A 22340-nucleotide genomic window follows, 5' to 3' on the forward strand; every position below is an offset into this window, starting at 1 on the left:
TTGTCCACTGCAACAAAAGAAAGTACTTTCGACTTTAAATAATTTTTGCTTCTGCTAATACCTTACGAGCCTGCTTCGAATGGCCTTTTCTTGCACACGCTACGTTATACTAAGCTAACCCAAATTAAGCAAGCTAGGTTGCTTTACCTGATGTCATCCACCTGTATAGTTCTTTCAAATATATTTTTATTTTTACAGTAAGCACATACCTGGAATACAGGTGCTGTGACAAGTTGAAAATGAGCTTAAGCTCACTCCTTCACTGAATGGGTCGAAACAGAGAACTTGCACTGCCAATAAGTGAATACTGGCCAGTGATCGTTTGTTAGACTCCGATAGTAAGACTCGCATAAATCTGACAAAGGCTAACTGAGCAAAAATGCCATAGCACTTCAATTATCTCCATGCATGTATGCTAGCATATTCAGGTATCACAGATTCCCTCATCACCACACATCCCGCAAACACGCTGCATTATGCGGGTACTGGATATTCTGCAGAAAAAATGTAAATATTGCCTGCCGGGAGGTGACAGGGGTTAGCAAAACTCGGTTAGTCGTCTTTGCGCATTGTGCATACCTGTAGCAGACTTTCTGCAGCAAAGCTTGCATCCTACAAGCAGTCTTTCCGCAGACAAGCTGCATCCTGCAAACACACTTTTGGTAGACAAGGTGCACCCTGGAAACACACACGCTGCGCACAAGCTGCATCTTTAAAACAGACTTTCTTTAGACAAGCTGCATCCTGCAAACACTCTTTCCGAAGACAATCTGCATCCTGGAAACAAACTTTCGCTAGACAAGCTGCATCCCGGCAACACACTTTCTGCGGACAAGCTGCATCTTAAAAACAGACTTTCCGCCGACAAGCTGCATCCTGCGAACACTATTTTCACAAACAAGCTACGCCCTGGAAACAGACTCTCGGTAGACAAGCTTCATCTCCAAAACAGACTTTTTGCAGAAAATCTGCATCCTAGAAACTCACTCTCTGCAGGCAAGCTGCATCTTGAAAACAGACGTTCCGTAGACAAGCTGCATTTTGCAGACAGTCTTTCCGCAGACAAGCTGCATCCTGAAAGCAGACTTTTGTTAGACAATCTGCATCCTGCTGCAGACTTTGCACAGGCAAGCTGCCTCCTGGAAACAGACTCTCTGCAGACAAGCTGCACCCTCAAAGCAAACTTTCCGCAAACAAGCTGCATTCTGCAAACAGCCTTTTCACATAGTAGCTGCATTCCGGAAAAAAAACTTTCTGTACGCAAGCTGCATCCTGCAGATTTGCTGCAGACAAGCTGCATCCTGAAAACAGACTTTCTGGAGATAAGCTCCATCTTAAAAACACATTTTCTGGAGAACGAATTTAATAGTTGCGCTCAGGGTGATGAAAGCAGGTACTGAAATTCTGTAATTTTTTATTGTTCTCTACATGCCGGGTGACTCGTGGTCTTCAAAATTTATGCAGGACAACTATATTATTTTTCCAAGGGCTTCATTGCACATTTCTAAATTTTTCCTTCACGAACATCATAATATTGTGCTCGCAACAAATCAGAGCGACGCCAGAATTTCAGCCAATGAAGTTCCTGGCTGTCAGTGTTATTTCGCTAGTGGCACTGGTGGAGGAGCTGGGTAAATGCGCTTCGGCTCCCAATTTTCAGCTGACATGCCAAACTACTTGGAGACAGCTATAGCGCCCACGGCAAAAACCAGCCACCACCTGCGACAAGTATCCCGCGAATTCAGTCCTTTATCTTAAGGCAAAATGGCAACGTAAACTACTAACCAAGTTAGTGGAACTAACGACGCCTATTCCCTTCTCCCGCACGTTATGGGCCGCCAACGCCATGCTCATTCCATAGAGACATTAATAAAAATGTTGATGACTGGCCTGAACATTTCGATCAAGTTGCCAGTATCAATGAATGGGATGAAGCTCGCAAGCTGCAGAGTCTTCACTTCGCGTCGGAGGACTCTGCCCAAACGTGGTACGGAATCACGAGGGCTCCTGTGCGACGAAAGAAGAGTTCAGCCAACAGTTTAGCAAAGCGTACCGCAGCACCGCAGGGAACGAAAGCAGAGCACGCCATCTCGCCTCGGAGCAGGCGAGATGGCGTGCTCCTAACAAGAAAGTTTTGATGTTTGGTGAGGACATGCTTCAACTCTGCAAGCGTGCCGACCCTTCGTTGTCCGAAGAAAAGAAGGTGTGGTATTTGATGCGTTGGGTAAGAGCAGCTCTTCGCCAGACTCGTGCGCGAATCCCCGACGACCATAGCCGAGTTCATAAAAAGGAGAAACAACAATGGAGCGTACTCTCCAGCATTAGTCGTCATAGTATCAACGCCACAACTTAACCGCTGCTGCATGCTCTATCGGGACTGACAGCGAGAGGCACGGTCTCACAGAGTTCATAAAAAGCGTCGTGTGGGACGAGCTTCGCCAGCTCCAAGCAGCATGACCCTAATCACCCATAACTGCTCTCGCAGACGTTATTCGAAGTGAAATCAAACAGCTGGTCACCCAACGTGCTCCAAAACGGCCTGAGTCCCCTTTGGTCACTTATGCGGTGGCTCTGCGAGGTGCTGCACCACACACTTCTGGTTCCCCTATCCGGTCAATGAATCAGGCTAGCCATCGAATCGAGGGCACCTCTTCGACTCCGCCAACCGCCTCAATGTTTCCGAGTGCACCCACATATCCGTCTGGATCACGACAAAACGCAACGCCACAAAGGTGAGATTGGGGCGCACGTCGGATAACCGTCCACTCTGCTACCACTGTGGCAAACTGGGTTAGGTCTACCGAAATTTTCCGTACCGCATACTTGGTCTTCATGTCTTCATCTTGATGCTCGGTGCCCGCGTTATGGTGAGGGCCCCCTCGACATCGAAGCGCACGGTACAGGTCAGCAAACTCCTTGTCCTTGGTCCACGCCACCAATCACGATCACCATCGCCTCACCGCTCCTCCTCACCTGTCTTTCCCTTGTCATATTAGGCTCCTATTAGAGGCCGGCCACCGAGTCATAACAGGCGAAACTAGGAACAGCGGATCCTGGGGTCGAAGCTGCGTCCAAAGAAACTGTCAAGAGCTTTCCTCGACGCAAAGACCCGAGGATGACCGTTCTGATTTTTCAGTTTTTTCCGAAAGTCATGAGACTGTTTCTGCCGACATCACCGCACACGTCGATGATCACGTCGTCAGTGCTTTCGTCGGTACCGGCTTTCATTAGCAGCGCCCTGGCATGAAAAATGAAAAAACGTAACTACCGCTTGGCAAGGACACCCCGTGGCGCTAGTCAGGCGGCCACCTAGTGAGGCCAACTGATAAGTACACAGCCCATGTTCGAGCACGTGCTTCGACCTTCACAGGGTCTTTCCCCATACTACGTGTGTGCTGCCATCCACTAATTTTGAGACTTGACTTCACAAATATGGCAGAAATATTGACCTACGAGGCTTGCAGTTGTCGTTCGCGGACCCCTTTCACCCTTAACCTGAGAACAACCACTTATCGAAGACTGCGCAATGTGTATCATCCGAATTTGTTACTCTGGCTCCTTACAGCAGCTTCTCTGTCAGCGTTGAATGTGAGCAAGGCGTCCCCGATTCTGTAAATGCTGAAGGATATTCGTTTATACTTTTGAACAACAAATCTGCATAGCCCAAGGTATTATTCAGTCCAGGAAGAGCCAGGTTTGCCCACTAGTCACTAATTTCAGAGATGAGTATCGCCATCTTCCGAAAAGCACTGTGATTGAATGCCTTCAGTATACTGCTGACGTCCCTGGTCCCCCAACATTAACTGCCCTTTCGTCGTACGACCGTTCCGCCGCGACGTTCGTGAACACGCTTGACGTAAACTAAGGTCAGCCATCCGCACAACGGGAACGTCTTTTGGAAATACTCATTTTTCAGAACTGCTTTACAACAACTTCGAAAGTTAACCAAACACCGCTTGCCAAGCATAGTGTCATCCCTGAGCCTACCGAGAGACCCGTTCGACAACACGCCTGCAGCGTCTTGCTAAAAGAACATGGCATCCTACGCCGAAAAGTCCAAAGTCCAGAAGATGATCAAGGACGATGCCATTTAGCCATCGAGTAGTCCCTCGGCGTCTCTTGTTGTGTAAGTAAATAAAGAATGTGGTAACCTGTGGTTTTGCATCGACTACCGAAAGTTGAATAAGATCACAAAGAAAGACGTGTGTCCTTCACCATGAACAGATGACTCGTTGGACCGTATTCTGAGCGCTCGTTAACTTTTTTTCATGAATCTGCGCAGTGGATATTCTCAAATTGCGTTGATGAGCGCAATAGTGGAAAGACCACCCTCATTATTACTGACGGACTCTAAGAGTTCGAAGACCTTCCTTTGGCTTATGCTCGGTGCCAGCTACATTTCAAAGAATGATGGAGACGGTTTTTTGGGTAAAATGGCAATCAAGTCTTGTTTACTTCGACGATGTATTTGTCTTGTCAGACACGTTTTAGTGACATTGCCAGCACTTTCAAATAGGTATTCAGACGATTCAAACAGGTGGACGTTATCTGAAAGCTCAGAAATGTCATTTTGTTTCGTGGAACTCAAGTATTTTTGCCACGTTATGAGACACGCTGTTATACGCCCAGACTCGGAGAAAACAAGCGCTGTTGCCACATTTCCTGACCCAGAGCTTAAGCGCGATCTGCGACGATTTCTGGAACTGTGCGCATATTACAGATGCTTTCAAAAGTTTTTTTTTTTTAAATCGCTGAACCTCTGAATAAACTTACAATAGACGGCGTACCACTTGTTTGGTGTAGGGATAAGCGTCATACCTTTGACACTATACAAAACCATCTTCAAGCTCCACCTGTACTCGGTCACTTTCACGACAATGCTGCCACAAAGCTACACATTGATGCCGGCAACGTAGGACTTGGAGCTGTATTGGTTCAATGGCAAAATGGCGTATACGCTGGATCACCTATGAAAGTCAGACACTACTATCTGCCGAGAAAAACAAAATTTGGACCTGACTTATGTGGTCTGACATTCAGAGTTGTTAGTGACCGCCATTTCTTATGCTGGCTTGCTAACCTCAAAGATCCTTCCAGTCGTCTAGCATAGTGGAGCCTCCGGCTGCAAGAATTTGACGTTACAATCAGTCACAAGTAAGAACACAAACACACCGACGCTGAGTGTCACTCACGTGTACCAATTGTAAGTACGAACGCTGACGTTGAAGAGGACGATACATTCCTTTTGTCGCTATCAGCAACAAAGTTGGGCCAACACTGGCGTGACGACATGCAGCTAGGCCCGCTCATTGACTTCTTCGAAGGCTGCAAATTTGCCTTCCTAGAAATTTCGCATTTTGGGCTTCGTTCTGCATCAGGGGCGGAGTCCACTCTATGAAGTACTTTGACCATATGCAAGGTTCTGAGCTAGTGGTTGCACCAACCTTGCTTCGTGACAATATTTTACCTGCTTGTCATGACGAACCATCATCCGGACACCTTGGCTACACGCGCATCTTGGAAAAAATCAGCCACTCCTACTACTGATCACGCTTCGTGAAGACAGTCAAGCAGTACGTCCACACAAGCCGCAACTGCCAACGCCGTGACACTCCACTTGTCCAACCATCAGGACAACTACAGCCTATCGCCACAACGAAAGCACCATTATATCACATTCCCAGGCAGCACGCCGCCGTTGGACCAATCTTGGACCAACATCGGCTAACATCGGCACCGACGTCGGGCCGACGTCGGAAGTGCAACTTCTTCCAATGTCGGGCCGACGTTCAAGCCAATGATGGGCCGACGTTTTGCCGATGTTTTAGCCAGTATGCAACCAACATTGGGCCGACGAATGCCCATCGTATTGCCGACAAAGCTGCCAATGTTCGGCCAACATTGGGCCATATTTCAGCCAATCACATGCCATTTTTACGCCGATGTTTGCTGCACGACGAATATTGGCTACGGATGTACGACCGACATTGGACCAATCCAGGGCCACATTGCAGCCAATCAAATGCCGTTATTACACCGATGTTTCCTGCACGACGAATATTGGCTACTGTTTGGCTTGCCATTATGTAACCATTATTAGTAGGGAATTTTTCTTACCGGAAGATTTAAACAATATGCCTCGATGACCCGCTCTTGTAGCTTTGCAGCCCTGTATACTTGGGGCAACAGAAAATTGAATGCTGAGAACTGAAAGCAGTTACTCGATCTATTTCATCTTTTATACCTCATTCCCTTTGCTAACACTAGAAGTGTAGTTTATTTTTTTACCAATTTATCTTTTGCAATAGCGAGTGCTTTATTTGGTACTGGTATTTGGTACAGCAGATCGAAAAAAGTCGTTAGGAAGTAAATGTTGAAAGCGTATGTCCCCCACTTGCAATCCCCACATATGTCCCCCACATGGTAATCGAGAATATTCATAGTTTGGAGCATTTTTTTGTAACTAAAACATGGTGATGGTGCTTCCGAATCAGCATAAGCTAGCCGAACAGTGCACCACCGACAGTCTGCAGACTATTTATTCTTTGTTTTTTTTTATTTATTTGGTACAACAAAAATGTATACAATGAAAAATATATATACACAACTAAAAAAGGCCCGCTCTACTGCAGGTCAGGTTGCGTTGGGGGCACAGTGACAGTGGTGCTGTCAAGGCCCTGGCTGCTGTGGCTGGGCAGGAAGCCAGCTGCCGCGAGCAGCCGATAATCTGCACTCTGAGAGTGGGGATCATCGGGCTGCTCCACAACAAATGCTTCTCTGAAGCGCCGCTTCCTGCCCCCACAGCGATCACCACACCCTGGCAGCCACCTCTTAATAAAGTTGAGGGCCTCCGCCTGGTCGCACCCTGCTTTTTGGCAGATGACATCTGCATACAAGAACAGAAATACCATAGTACACATGAAGCACTGCAGTACAGAAAATACACAAGAGTACACACACATAAAACAATGAACAAGTCTAACCTGTCACTAATCTACAGAGCCTCAGGTTCACAAAGGCCCTTTTCCCTTTTCTGCCATGAAGGCTGTACAGCACTTGCACATCATGTGCCAATACAGCCTTCATGGCATTCACACCAATTTCTCGGAGGCCACGTCCCCCAATCTGCAGGAGGTGCTTGCGCTGTAAAAAAATGCAAGAAGCATAGATGGGGTAAACGCAACAGCGCATCGAAATGTTTTCATGATAAAAATCTGCAAGAAGAGGACACTGAAAACAACAACTTGAATTTTTGGGCATCACAACATTTCATTGTTTTTTTACGCTAACTTCAACTCACTTGACCTAAAATGGTTTCCACATCAGCCCTCTCACACTCAGTGTGAGAACCTTTCAGAGTCCTTCTCTGAATGCAGTTTCGCTGTTATGAAATCAAATACAACACTGTTATAACCCTTAATAAATATTGACTCTAGCTATGAAATAGTATAATTACTTTGTACAGTGCTCAAATTCCAATACACGTTTCTTCGAGGTTACAATGTCCTTGCCTGAATGTTGACCAGGAGTAGCTTCTACAGGTGAAAAACGATAAAATAAGTGGAATTAAAAAAGAAGCTTGGACATGTTTTTAATCAATGCATTGTAAGCAGAGCACAACAAGATAAATGAACATGATCAAGGCGTACTAAGAAGCAACCTTAGAGCGACTAAATTTCTGTCATAGATGAAACTGATAGAAAAATAAAGGTCGCACTAGATGGTCGCACCATTTGCTGTTTATATTTTTCTGTGATAGCCAACAAAGAGGCATGTCGCTATAGAAATCTCATCACAATAAACAAAGGTGCATTTTTCTTCACACTGCGAAATTGGGTGCATGTTAGATTTTAAAAAAAGTAAGAAATCGGCTAACACAAGGCAGGGTGAACTGTAGCTCAAAGTAGAGAGAGCCGCAGCGGACACGAAATAGGGTGATAAATGAACAAAATTACTGAATGTCTGTTTTAAGCAGGCTATTGCTAGTCACTGCCCATCAAACACACGATGCCGCCTACATCGTCTGCTAGCTTAGGACAGTTCACTCGGACTTCACAGACTATAGTAAATACAGTCGAATCTCATTAATTCCAACACACTTAATTCGAACTGACGCTGTGGTCCTATCAAAGCTATACCGCGCTCCGAAAATGCTCTCAGCACCCCGCCCAATCATGGGGTGGCACTTCAGACACCTCATCGCTGTGCTTGAAGAAGAAAATGAAGAAAAGGAAAGAAAAGACTGCGGTGGAATGTTTGCCAAATGCCAATCTGGGACATTCCTGTGCCCCGCTTCGGCTTTTTCCGTCCCTGCCACGTAGAGACCCTTCTCCTCTTAACACTGCGCATGAAGAGAAAGAGGGGAAAAAAAGCTGTCGCAGAGATTTGGCTCTCTCATGCCGATCTGCAACGCGCCGGTGTCACGCTTCCCTGTTTTTCGTTCCTGCTATGTAGAGACTCTTCTCCTTTCAACACCGTGCATGAAGAGAGAAAAAAAAAAAAAGCTGCCGCGGAGTGTTTCTCTCTCGAATGCCGATCTGCTTTTCTCCAGGTGGAGACGCTCCTCCATTCTCATCATGTGCTGGCCACGCTCCGGCTGCAGCGCAGATGGTAACAGTGGAAACACAGTTGTCTTCGAAGAGTGTCAGCGCTGGACATTGCCGCGCGCAACTTCTTTTGCCAGGAGAATACTGAAGCCGAAGTACAAATGCTTTGCAAACTGCACGCAAAACTTGTTGACTCGTTGCAAGGCCAACGTGTACAGACATGTATTGACTACTTTAATTAATGACGGATGTCCTGTAATTTGTGAATAAAACTTCTCCATGCACATGCATCACTGCATGGTGAGCCCTCCGCTCGTTTACCGTATTTACTCTATTCTACCGCGCCCTCGATTGTAACGCGTGCCCGGTTTCCACGACAAGAAAAAAAAAACTAAGACATCGGTTGCAACGCGCACCCTTTTTTCTCGTTGGCCCGCTTGATTACACCACTCGCGAAAACGACTCTTTTTGAGACCGTCTTCCGTTTAAATATGAAGTACGGGGGAAGCTTATGCCTATCTGACGTGCAACAGAGCATTGCTGTCACTCTAGTTTTACCGTGGCCCGATGTCAGTACACAAACTTGCTTCGCCCCCTTCTCCTAGACGGTTGTGGTGCCAGGCATGTCGAAGTAAAGAGGCGTGTGATCGGCATTCCCGATTTGCCCAAGCAGGTAGCCGTTGTTGTGCCGCAAGTTTAGGAGGAACCTCTGAAGACTCTGAAGCTTTTCTTCGTACTCCTCCGGCAACTTCCGGCATATGCCCGTTCACCTTCGGAGGGAAAAGCCTTTCCTCCTCATAAAGTTAGTTAGCCAGCACCTGCCCGCTTCAAACTGGCTCTGCATTAGCCCTTTTTCTAAGGCTAACTGCATAGCCTGCACTTGGAGCAGTTCTGTCGTCACGGGCCGCTGTGCCGCTCACTGCTTAATCACATACTCGCCGAGCAACTCTTCAATTTGTGGAAACCGACCCTGCTGTGGTCCACTGAAGCCTTTGCGTGAATCTTTGCTGTCGACAATATTCTGCTTTTGTTTCCGCCAGTCCCGCACGCAGGTTTCGGGAACTCCGAATGACCGCGATGCGGCCCGATTTCTGTCCGTTCCGGCACACGCGACGACTTTTCTTTTAGAAGCAGCATTGTGGTGCACTCGTCGAGTTTTTGGAGTCAGCCCTACCATGCCGTCGATGCTAATGTACTACAAGATGACGAACTCCTCAGCACACGTATGAAGTGCCGCGCATGGGAAACACATAGGCAGAAATGACCGACGCGCCATGCCGACGCACGTAGGGGGCGGCCATTTTGTAAGTGGCGATGACAATAGAATGACCATATTCATTTTTTTTTCGTACTCGATTCTAACGCACATGCGATTTATGAACTCCCTTAACCGGAAAAAAGGTGCGTGTTAGATTCAAGTAATTAAGGTAACTTTCATTATTTTGAACTTCTTTTAATTTGAACAAATTTTCTGGCCTCTTTGAGTACGAATTATTCATATTCGACTGTAGTACAGTGGCTCATGAGATAACCTGACTAGTTTGTTTCCCGAAACACAGTATCTTAAAGCAGTAATAAATTTCTGCATGTTACATAGGCATATTAAAAATCAAGAAATATACACCAAAGCCGCAGCCACAGCTTTACTCTGCACAGCTGCCTCTGCTGCCTCCACTTCTCCAATTGTACCAGCAGGCAGCCGGGGAAGGTCAGAGGGGCGCTGTGCTGGCTGGGCGTGCTGAGGCACGGACAAGAGCCGTACCTTGTGCTTCAGCTGTCGCACCTCCTGCAGAACCTCTCTTTGTTGCTGCCGGATGCCAAGTTGGATCCGCAGGATCCGTAGCCATAGAGCTGAAACATACAAGAGTACATACCATATTTACTCGCACAATTTGCATCCTCACATAATTTGCTCACCAGTATAATTAGCCAGCCTGCTTTACTACAAGAAACTTTTTGCTCGCATACTTTGCCCTCCCCAACCAGCCCGAGCCACCTTGCCAGCACACACACAGACACATTTGACTTCATGATGCTCTGGTCAGGCACATCTCTTGTCGAGCAGGCGAGTGCAGTCTTACACAAAATGGACTGAGTGCAAGGTCCCTTCTTCCATGAACTTTTATGCTTTCCCTAGAATATCGAACTTGAAAACTCAAACCTCTTTATGTGTAGTCCGAAATGCCTAAAGGTTTGCCTCCTATCTTCCCACCTCTTCCACGGCAAGAATGTATTCCTGAGACACAGCACAGATGTTGAACGCGTGCAAGGACCTGTCACATCAACTAGATGAGGCAGGTTTTCGCACTCATTTTTTTTTCGGTTTCGCCATCTGGCCATTGCGTTTTTACCGTTCCTTGTGATAGGCTACAATAATTATATACGAGGCAGATTGCTGTTATAAAGCTTACCGAAGAAAACTGAAACCGTGCTACCACTGAGCACATCAGCGTGGAGTTCTTCGACATGCAATATTCAGTATGGGAGCCAGCAGAAGAGTGCGTTGAATAAGACTTAGCATAGAAGCTTGGGTGTGTTGGTTAGATATCGGAGGGAACACAACACAATAGAAGACTGGGACAAGGAATGGACACACACACACATGAAGGGCGACACACACAGCACTGTGTTGGCATCGCGGTTCCTTGTCTGCATCTTACTTTACGTTGGGTTCCCGACAATTATTGGAGAGTACTTATGTTCTCTGGTATGCTTCTGAAGAACGCCCGGTCCTGGAGATAGCAACGATCCATTCTGCGCCATGTGACCTGCCTCCATACGTGTCTCCGCAAGGGGACGCTGCCCAAGCCGCCAGAGGGGCATCGACCACATCCAGCATGGCCTACTTAAGCCGCCTTCCGACTTCGCCACAATTCAGTGGGCAGGGAATGGCAGCAGCGACGATGGTCGCTAAAAACCCTTTCTGCTTTTTTGTTCAGTTGGCTGCACTGCTACACACGTGCCGTTATGCCTGCGCCGTGACTTCGGCGCACCCAAATGCTGCTGAAGAACGCCCGGTCCTGGAGATAGCAACGATCCATTCTGCGCCATGTGACCTGCCTCCATACGTGTCTCCGCAAGGGGACGCTGCCCAAGCCGCCAGAGGGAAATCGACCACATCCAGCATGGCCTACTTAAGCCGCCTTCCGACTTCGCCACAATTCAGTGGGCAGGGAATGGCAGCAGCGACGATGGTCGCTAAAAACACTTTCTGCTTTTTTGTTCAGGTTGGTACTGTACCCTCGCTCTATTCGAAAAGATCCGATAATATCTGCCTGCTGCTATTCCCATGCCCACATGTCTTAGTGTCTGAGTTTTATGACATTGTGTATGTTGTTAGGCTTGTTGTACTAGGAGGCGACGTTGAGCTTAACCCTGGTCCCCCAAAACTGGACCCTGCAGCTGAAACTAGCCAAGTCTTGTCTGCAATTAACCGTCTTACTAAGCACCTAGACGAGCGGCACGACCAGCTCTTGGAATCTATCAATGAGGTAAAAGAAAACCAACGAATTCTTGACACCAAGGTATCTGACTTAACAATGCGTCTTGCCGCTGTTGAAGAAAAAGTAAATTCCTTTGACGCACTACATGATGAAGCGAATTTGGACGCGATGATTACGTCAGCTGTACGTAATGAAAGCGCCACACTACAATCACGGTTAGATGATTTTGAAGACAGGGCACGACGAGAAAATTTGGTATTCTATGGAATATCTGATTGTGTGGAAGAGACGTGGGCTGAAGCAGAAAATAAAATTAGGGGAATTCTTTCTGACAAGTTCAAAATACAATTGTCCGATGAAGCGATTAATCGTGCGCACAGATTAGGAGCATTTGTCGAAAATAAGTGCCGGCCAATCATCGTCCAATTTGCGTCTTTTAAAACGAAAGAATCAATTTTTTCACAAAAATCCAAGCTACGCGGTACAAACATTTCAGTTGCTCAGGACTTTTGTAAGGCAACGCGCACCGTACGTAAAAAGTTGCTGGATTTCGCGAAGGCCACCAGTCAGCCATTTTCTCTGAAGTACAACAAAGTTGTAATCAACAAAAAGAGCTATGTGTATTGCAGCATTACCGATCGTGTTGTTGAAATTGGACTAAAGGATGGGCGCTTTCAAAACTTCCGAAGTAATCATAATAGTCTGGACCAAGCCGGATCGTGTTCCCCAAACAAAAGTGAAGGTCAGTCTTCAACGTAGCTAGATGTGCGCACACAAGCTGATGCTATTGAGCGGGAAATTTCCTTTCTCCTTTGTAATGTAAGAAGCGTAATGAACAAGCGTGACGAATTATTATCCCTTGTTCATGCGTGCCTGGCAGATGTAATAATACTGACGGAAACTTGGTTGTCAGCGAAAATCGATAGCAGGGAAGTTTTGCATGGTGCAAAAAACTACGTTCTTTATCGGTACGACCGGGGTAGCCGTTCCGGCGGAGGTGTCCTAATTGCGGTATCAAATGAATTTGTGTCTTTCAAAGTTAATGTCGCTTCTGAACTTGAATTAGTCTGTGTGTGCATTCGCCTGCACCACAAAGACTACATTCTTTGTGCCTGCTATCGGCCTCCAAATTCTTCTTCAGGCTTTTCCGAGATATTTCATGATGTTTTAAATAAGATACATATTAGATTTCCTGCTGCAGTGCTCTTTGTCCTGGGTGACTTCAATCTACCCGATATTTCTTGGTGTTTACCCCAACCAAGTGCTAGCTCCAGCTCGTCTGAAAGCGCATCTTTTGTCAGTGTGTGCTCAGATTTCAATCTAATGCAACTTGTCAATTACCCGACCCGTGTTACTACTACCAGCTCAACTATTCTAGACTTAGTCCTCACAACTCACCCAGATCTTGTTACATCCCTTTCTGTGATACCTGGTCTCAGTGACCATTCAGCAATCCACTTTACTATTCCCAACAGGAATCCCAGACGACAGAAAACCTCCAAAACATTCAGGGACTACAAACGTGCAGACTATGCTGCAATAAATAGGGAGCTTGAAATATTCACCGAAGAACTGTTTCAAAATTTTGATCAGCGTTCTGTAGACGAAAACTGGCATCGGTTCAAATCCAAAGTGTCTGAGTTAATAGACCACTATGTACCTCTGCGTAGAATAACGAATACTATTCAATCCCCGTGGTTCACACCGACCCTGAAGCGACTACGCAATAAAAAGCAGCGCCTTTTCCGGAAAGCCAAATGCTCGAGGTCAACTGACCGATGGGCTGCGTACAATGAATCAGCCGATGAATATGCGCACGCGCTTGCCGTGGCTAAGCGTTCTTTCTTTGAAGTTACCCTCCCCTCTATGCTTAGAACTAATCCCCGTAGATTTTGGCTAACCATCAACGGAAAAAGTGAAAAGAAAATTGAACTGATGTCTGAAGACGACTGTATGATCCCAAGTGAAATGTGCTGCGAAGCCCTAAATACGGTATTTTCGTCGGTATTTGTAACCTGTACGCCATACTGTTCGCCCCCTTTCCCTGCCTGCAATTATTTACCCATGGATCCATTAATCATAGACTGGGTGGGTGTTGCCAAATTGATAAGGAATCTGAAACCTTCCTCCCCCGGAGATGATGGTATTAACCCCAAATTCTTAAAAAATACTGAAATGTTATCCGCTATAATTCTATCTAAGATTTTTTCACAGTCTCTGGAAACTTCTGCAATACCACAGGATTGGAAGGTCGGGAAGGTGGTTCCTTTGCCCAAAACAGGTATCACTCACAATCCCATCAATTACAGACCCATATCGCTCATCAGTGCACCATGTAAAATTGTTGAGCACATTATCTACAGCCATTTAGTCCGCTTTCTCGAAAACAATTCCTTTTTTAGCGAATTCCAACATGGTTTCAGAAAAAATTACTCCTGTGAAACTCAGTTACTTAGCCTCACTAACGACCTCTTTTGCGCCGCTGACCGTTCTTCAGTTATCGACTGCGTATTTATCGACTTCGCGAAGGCATTCGATACCGTTTGTCATAAACTACTGCTCTCTAAATTAAACTCAATCAATCTAGATGTAAATATTCTCAAATGGTTGGAGTGTTTTTTAAGTAACCGCACACAATACGTAGTTGCTAATGGCTTTATTTCCACGCACTGCTCTGTTACGTCTGGTGTGCCGCAAGGTTCTGTCTTAGGTCCCCTATTATTCTTAATTTATATTAATGACTTGCCGAATACACTATCATCAACTATTAGACTCTTCGCGGACGACTGCGTAATTTACAGAGAAATTTTGGATTCCGCCGACCAAAGTGCGCTACAATCTGACCTTAATAAGATTTCTACCTGGTGCGATACATGGTTAATGAAACTGAACACAAATAAGTGCAAAGTAATGCGTGTAACCCGTCAAAAACATAATACTACAGCATGCACCTACATACTCAACCACGACCCCCTAACCAAAGTGTCATGTTACAAATATCTTGGCGTGTACATCTCGGATAACCTTTCTTGGCAAACACACATCGATCATATCACAAGCGACGCTAACCGCATGCTCGGTTTTTTACGACGAAACTTTGCTCTTGCACCAGCAGATATAAAACTCGTTTTATACAAAACTTTAGTTCGGCCAAAGCTGGAGTATGCGTCGTCGATCTGGGACCCGCATATCAACTCGTTACTCCATAATATCGAAGCTGTCCAGAATCGTTCCGCACGCTTCATCTTATCAAACTATTTTCGTACGGCTAGCGTCTCGTCCTTGAAATCTTCCCTTAACCTACTTGATCTGTCTGTTCGTAGGAAAATATCACGACTTTGTCTTTTTCATAAAATTTATCACGCCAATTCAACGCTCAAAGATTCGATGCTTTTTCCTCCCACTTATCATTCGACAAGAAACGACCATCAGTTCAAGGTTGGCGTACCCAGCAGCCGGACAAACTATTATTTCAACTCATTTATTCCTAAAACCAGCTCGGACTGGAACCACCTCCCCACCTGCATTGCTTCAATAATTGAGCCAGCCAATTTCAAGGTGGCTATTAGTGGCCATATTACCTGAGTTTTTTTTTTCCGCGAATTCCGCGGTTTTGTGTAAATCCTGCTCGGTTGTTCCCGTGTACGGCAAATGTTTTTTTGCGCCTTTTGATTTCTCCTTGCTGTTGTTTGTTTATTTTATCAGTTTATGCGGATATTTCAAATATGTTTCATATGTGTAACCACACTCCTGCTGCATTGTATACCTGTAGAGTGTTTTACCCCCCACTCCTCTCTGTAATGCCCTTGGGCCCTGAGAGTAAATAAATAAATAAATAAATAAACCCTGTCGTGGGAACTGGTTTTTGTGAGCACTGTTCGGAAGAACTTCAAGAAAATGGGGGCATTTGAACAGGCTTAGCAAACAAATGACAATCCGCTTTGAGACAGCTGTGACAGCGCCTGCAACATATATTCCCAGTTGAGCTTTTAGGCCAGCGATTCCTACTAGCTTCGCAGATGACCGGATTGACAAAAAAAGTACACATAATACGCGAGTATATACCGCATTTGACTCTGTAGCTTTGATGAACCAGGCAGATACACAAATTTATCCAAAACTCCATTGATTCTGTTGCAAAATTATTCAACAAACAAATTGCGATGTTATCCATGTTACTATACGATTGTGGCACTTTACCATTGCAGCTTTCCAGGAGGCACACATAGTGCAGCGTTAGTTCACCACTCGCAGTTAATTGTATGCAGTAGGTTGCTCACAGCAACTGACTGCATGCAATGGTGAACATCTTGCATGCTTGCACCGCTGTTTCAGCATGCTGGCTGCTTCCCATACGGCTATCAATTGATGTTCACAAAATTGGGAAGATGAAGAAAGACTACACAGTGCCCTCCGGCCACCCTATACTCCAAACCTCCAGCCAACAAACAAACAAAAGAAACAGAAGTATGCAAATGAATATTATTCCTAATGCAGCTGGAATGGAGTGTAGTTTTCACCAATTTTGTGTGTTAAGTCAATATGGAGTGAGTTAACTCCATAAAGTAGCTTTTCTCATAACAGTGTTCACTCTATTGTAACACAAGGAGTGACTTCATAGCATCTAGAAGGAAAAATAGAATCTTCAGTATTTGATAGAAATGTGAGGCTCCACCTTAAAACAACAATCTGGAAAAAGAACTCATTATATTCGAAAAAAAAAGGTAGCACAGTTGATCCTCTTTACAAGAGACACTGATGTAACAGACAAACGGGGATAAGAGGCACCAGTGTGCAGGCTGACATTTGGCCCATCATGCATCAGGCACTCCGTAGATGCGCCTGTGCAGCCGGGAGCCCTGCAGTCAAGCATGCTGAGCAAGACTGTTGACCACTGTACAATGACACATTGCCACAAAATTTCAAAACTTCATTTCACAGACTTCTGCAAAAGCTTCTTACACTCTTGCATAATTTTTGCACAAGCTTCTCTCATTCTTGCGTGATTTTCGTCAGAACATATAAGTGTTGGAAGTTGTATGTCCCCAAAAACTTGCACAATACAAATAGCATACATTAAAGTCTATCACTTAATACGTGCATAGTGTAACAATGAAAGGAAACTCACGCATGGTTTGCTCCGAGCCTTCCCCGTGCGGTGCCTCCTTGAGCCTTGGAGAGCACTGTACAGCTAGAGCAAAGTAGCATCAATCCAGTGTTAATGGCAGGTTAACAAGACAACAAAACTAACCCCCATATTCATAAACGCTCCCCGACTCGACTTTCACCCTTCACTTGACAGAGTTGAGCACTGTGCCACTGCTCGTTTGAAAGCGACGCTGCGCTACTCGAGAATCACAGCAGATTATTGCTGACATGCAGCAATTTTCTCTGCTTAGAGACGGCGCTCCCATCAGCCATCTCAAGTGAAGGTGAAGCGTTGAGTGGAGGGACGTTCTAGAATACGGGGGTAAGATTGGTTGCAAGAACACTACAATAGGCACACTTAATTTTTACACTTCATCTATACTGTACAGCTACACACATTCTGCATCCTTATAATGCAACATATACATACAGGCTTATAAAGTAAACACTGTAGGCGCTCAAATAACACCTACACAAAAAATTACCCAAAAGTGGCCATGCGCAAAGTACTTTTATTTGAAACTCACAAAACTTTTGCGGTGATGGAGAATAAATAAGACAGGTTACGCTTGGAGGCACATGAGACCTTCGCAGCTTTCATAAAGTACAAAAAACAATATGGTATGTGTGTGTGTATGTACGCATGAAGCTTAAGCCTTTACATACGGTTTCTTGAAAGAATCGACTATGAATTTTATGGCACCTGTGTCCTTCAGCGCAATTGAAAGCCTGCTGATCAGTGTGTGCAATTGTGGAATAGTTACATAGAAAATGGCGTGAAACACCTAAAATCAAATTTTTCTAGCTAGGAATTATGCGGCTGTGTATACACAACACATGCTGCAAACAGTGGGAGGTGACCACAAGAGTGATTTGAGTACATGTAAGCGGCAGTATTCCGCATTCATGCACCCCGCCATTTTCAACTGTTGCCCAAAAGCAGCACCACTTCAGCGTGCTACTTTTTTTTTACATCATAAACAGCACGGAATACAGCGAGGATGAAAACAACATATGCAAATAAATTTTGAGCACTATTTATGGTGCGCATGATTGATTGATTGATATGTGGAGTTTAACGTCCCAAACCACTATATGATTATGATAGACGCCGTAGTGGAGGGCTCCGGAAATTTAGACCACCTGGGGTTCTTTAACGTGCACCTAAATCTGAGCACACGGGCCTACAACATTCCCGCCTCCATCGGAAATGCAGCCGGGATTCGAACCCGCGCCCTGCGGGTCAGCAGCCGAGTACCTTAGCCACTAGACCACCGCGGCGGGGATGGTGCGCATGAAAAAAAAAATAGGCCTTTGTACAACGACGAATTCATAATTTGCCTTCACGGACCTTCTGTTAGGCTGCACCACATACAGATTTTTTGTGGCTTTCAAAAGAGATTTGAAAAAAAAAATAACCGTGTTTACTCTCGTCATGAGCACACTCACTAAGTCGTCCTCATTTCAGTCGCCAAAATTTTGAATTTTTTTTTCTTGCACATATTAGACACACACCTTACGTTCATCCGCTGAAGTCCCACGGGCTCCCCCCCCCCCCCTTGCCGCCTTCGCTCGCTGCCACGTGCCATTTTATTTTTGTTTCTATTTGTTCACGGAACGTCCCCTGTCTTTTTTAATTATCTCTTGTAACATATGTGGCATTATCTTGTTCCCAAGGTGCCACAGGTGCTCTGCTATGTAGATGCACCATTAAGCTAGTATTTTTGATCAACTGTGCATTTCTGATGTTTACCTTGCAAGTACGTAAAACTGGCATGCTTCTTGATCTACGATACACATGTGGCTTGTCTCACTTTGAAGGAAAAGTTAGCATACAATGATGTAAATGCTTAGAATTTGAAATATTGAGGCAGCAGCACACCGGAGATGATCATATGGTAAAGAAACAAGTGCTGCCTTATTACTGGCAAGTTGTCACTTATATGTACAAATAAATTTTGCGAGCTAAAAAAAGTACAAAAGCACAGCGAGGCTATGATGTGGTTCAACCTGTGGATTCGCTTCATTTATCACGCCATATGATGAAGCTTCCTTTGGTAAAACTGCTCAGATAAGAAAAAAAGTTTGCTGTCCAATACAGCAACTATACAAAGTGTGCACGTGCATCTCGCAGCGCCTTTTCGTCACTTCCGAAATGCGCCACCAACATGCCCGGGCACCAACCGAATCTATCGCCTACAACTGCCATGTTGTCTCCTCGTGCTTGCACCCGTTTAGTTTTGCCTCATGATGCAAGTTTGAGAAATTATGAGCTGCTAGTGAGGCAAGTTGATTTAGTAGTCCACGCAGAGGGAGCAGAGCTTAGGGTGTTTTTTCGCTGAAAGTTATAACCTGAAATTGAGAACGCACATTCCGATTTTCCTAAAAGTACCAGCGTATTTGGCTGGTGCAGATTAACAAAAGCTACTTGAAGAAACTTTGCAATAATTGCATCTTCAGGTGCAACTTCATTACGGGTAAGTGCCATAGCCAAGTATTTACCTGCAAACAGATATAGCTTACCAAGATACTGTACATACAAACTTGTCCGCAGTTAAAATCATGATGGCGAGGAAGGCGGTTAAAATCGTGATGGCGATCGCGGAGATTTGGTATTGCATTGAAACAAACTATAAAGAATGGGAAACAATATTAGTTCACTTTGAAGTATAGCCGATCGGTTCAAGTTGGGCGTCAGGATTTTTTTTAATTAGTCAATTATTTCTATACACGGTCTCCATCATGTTCAGTGACTCAACTGTACATTAGCGTACAACAAAAGCAAAATACAAAGTGAAAAGTGTGTTAAAGCATACGCGAAAGTGATGACTGGCATTACCGCGGCACACACCACGCAAAGTCGCTATCTGCCTTGTATAATATTTTCCTCGACTATTTCCACAAATTGCAATCAAAGAGGCTCAAGCTCAACATCAGCACTGTTTAAAACACTCTGGGGGGGGGGGGGCATTGCTACTTTGGTGGCGTAGGCCGTGACAATATATTCATAATATTATATCTCTTGTAAACTTGCCTAGCTCTGCACGACTAGTTTTCGATGGGAGCAGCTGCGCTTCGCACATCCACTCTTAAAATTGCAGCTCGAGAGATTTTGAGCTTTCACTTGTTTTTGGGCCAGGCAATTTGTAGTGAAAGCAAGATAATAGGCCCTCATAGGTTGTGGCGGGCAGCCGGTGTACGCCGTGGCTGGTATATGTGTCGCACATCTTGATTATCTGGTCTTGTATCGAGTGAACGAGCGAGGCCTTCCTAATCCAATGAGCTCGTTAAAGTAAGACAACAAAAAACCACAATGCTTCCACATCGTTCACAGCAACAGATGACGAGCCCCCAACAAACCGCACTGCAGCACGTAAACTGCCGTAGGTACCCAGGGAGTTACCCGGACATGGCGGGAGAGGGCGACAACGGCAGAAGTGACATCACAGGAACACTATGTATAAAGGGGACATTTAAAGACTTTTTTCCCATTTTTAAACTTCGTGCACGGTTCTGTCACAATTTATAGCTCAGAATAGTTGTATTTTGAAAAGGGCACTAATTCATAAGCCCAATGGTTCAAGGATGGGTGCATTTAGGGGGCCCATTCTACGTTTTACTTATGCCCTTCAAGAACTTGCTTGTAGGGCCAAAGTCCTGTTTCAGAAAGAACACGCTAGTGCGTGGCCAGCAGTCGGTCAAGCATTAGTGCTGGTGAGATTTGGAAATGCAGCGCATGAGCATCCTCATCTGCTACTTCTCTGCTCATGCTCTCGGGGCTTACTTGCGAGGCACGGTCCTTCGCACTTTTCATTTTCACACTGTAAATCAACTGATACCAACTCTTCCTTCCATTATTTAATAAACCAATATTTCATGGTCACGAGGACGAGCTTAAAATGTTTGCTACATCAGACCTGAACAGCATTTTGAGTCATCGAAACTTGCTAGTTGCAGCGAGCATTATGCGAAAAATATGATGTGCTTTACGGTGACAACTTGCAAAACACTGCAGCAACGATTAAAATCATGCATTTTTTGTGCTCACAGGAAATCCCTGAAGCAGGAGGCACTGGGCTAGATAAATTGCGCAGCTAAATTACGGATGCGCTTTCCAATGCTGTCATGCGTACAGGCGGAGAAATGGCAGACAAAACTGGGCGCACCCCGATTCTATGCGCATGCGTCCCATTCACAAGCCTCGCTGCCAGTTAGCACCACATGGCTCACTGTCCATGAGCTCGCTTGTTTCCTGTACTAGTGGACCATACGGTACACCTATTTAAAAACGAGGATAGAATGTATATAATGCAGCATCCGATGAAGCCATGACGATGTGTTGCTGTTAAAATCTGGAACTCTAGTTAGTACCCTTATTGTTAACCAGCCGACCGACTAGCAAAAAGATTTGCGACTGAAATGATGGCATCTACACCTGCCCTTAAAGGGACACTGAACAAAGTTTTTGCCGCCGAGATTTTCAGCCAAAGCAAAAGATTGGGCCATGAAATTCATAGACAATAATAATTTCAAGCAGAAACTACGAAAACATACTGAATTTAATGAGCCTTTTACAAAATGCCGCGTCTAGCTCTTAGACACGGGGTTTTCTAAAAGGTCGCGACATTTATTTTTCAAGTTTTTTTTTGTTATTCAAGACAAATCTACGGTGAATTGTTCACAGAAAACAAAATTGCCTCGGTAAGATTTCTTTGCGAGCAGCTTACTAATTTTAAGGCAGGCGCGTTGATTCGTGAACTGAAGGATGCGAGTGATCGATCTTGCCTACTAGTGGCTAGGCGACAAAGGCTTTACTTCATGTCCTCGTGTAGCTAAGTCACGCAAATGGAGCAGAAAATGTGCATTATCATTTATTTCACCTAAATATCACACGTATGTGACTTATTGCCGGTGACAGGTGATCAGGATGAAGTCGACAAGTTGCAAATCTGAACAAGAATTCACTCGAATGAAAAACCAACCTATACTCACGTGCACGGTGAAGTCGAACACGTCGTCCGTCAATGTTGTCGCTGATGCCCGAAGGAAAAGAGAAGAGGACAAGCGACGGGGTCGTCTCTTTCTATAAAGTCGGCAGAACTGCCAGAACGGCCAACACAAAAGGCATCGGGTTGACATTCCTCCATCTGGGCATAAGTCGCTCCACCCGGGCATGCAGCTGCTACTGGTTCTACTACTATCC

The 22340-nt window shown here is 45.2% G+C and overlaps 2 protein-coding genes across 3 annotated transcripts in view; one reads left to right on the forward strand and one right to left on the reverse strand.

Moving 5' to 3' along the window:
* Window positions 1-22340, forward strand: part of LOC119160846 (uncharacterized) — a 275521-nt gene that overhangs the window by 170194 nt on the left and 82987 nt on the right. The window lies entirely within an intron of this gene.
* LOC142776652 (uncharacterized) lies at window positions 6581-22286 on the reverse strand. 2 transcript variants are annotated; one of them, XM_075880649.1, is made up of 5 exons: window positions 22130-22286; window positions 17118-17172; window positions 10309-10397; window positions 6984-7143; window positions 6581-6886 (listed from the first exon to the last, which is right to left on the reverse strand). In XM_075880649.1, exons 1-5 carry the CDS (start codon window positions 22274-22276, stop codon window positions 6624-6626), a joined length of 714 nt encoding a protein of 237 aa, XP_075736764.1. In that variant the 5' UTR covers window positions 22277-22286; the 3' UTR covers window positions 6581-6623. The 2 variants fall into 2 exon arrangements, with proteins under 2 accessions (XP_075736764.1, XP_075736765.1); XM_075880650.1 differs by having other exon boundaries at window positions 17118-17180; window positions 22130-22269.

The sequence above is a fragment of the Rhipicephalus microplus genome, chromosome X, assembly GCF_043290135.1.
Source record: "Rhipicephalus microplus isolate Deutch F79 chromosome X, USDA_Rmic, whole genome shotgun sequence".
Taxonomy (NCBI): domain Eukaryota; kingdom Metazoa; phylum Arthropoda; class Arachnida; order Ixodida; family Ixodidae; genus Rhipicephalus; species Rhipicephalus microplus.

Excerpts from the sequence above, each read along its gene's own strand:
- LOC142776652 (XM_075880649.1), bottom strand. The coding sequence starts at position 22,276 with ATGTCAACCCGATGCCTTTTGTGTTGGCCGTTCTGGCAGTTCTGCCGA. Across the intron at positions 17,173-22,129 it reads TGTTCGACTTCACCGTGCAC|TGCTCTCCAAGGCTCAAGGA; the intron begins GTGAGTATAGGT and ends CTAGCTGTACAG. Across the intron at positions 7,144-10,308 it reads TGCGACAGCTGAAGCACAAG|CGCAAGCACCTCCTGCAGAT; the intron begins GTACGGCTCTTG and ends ATTTTTTTACAG.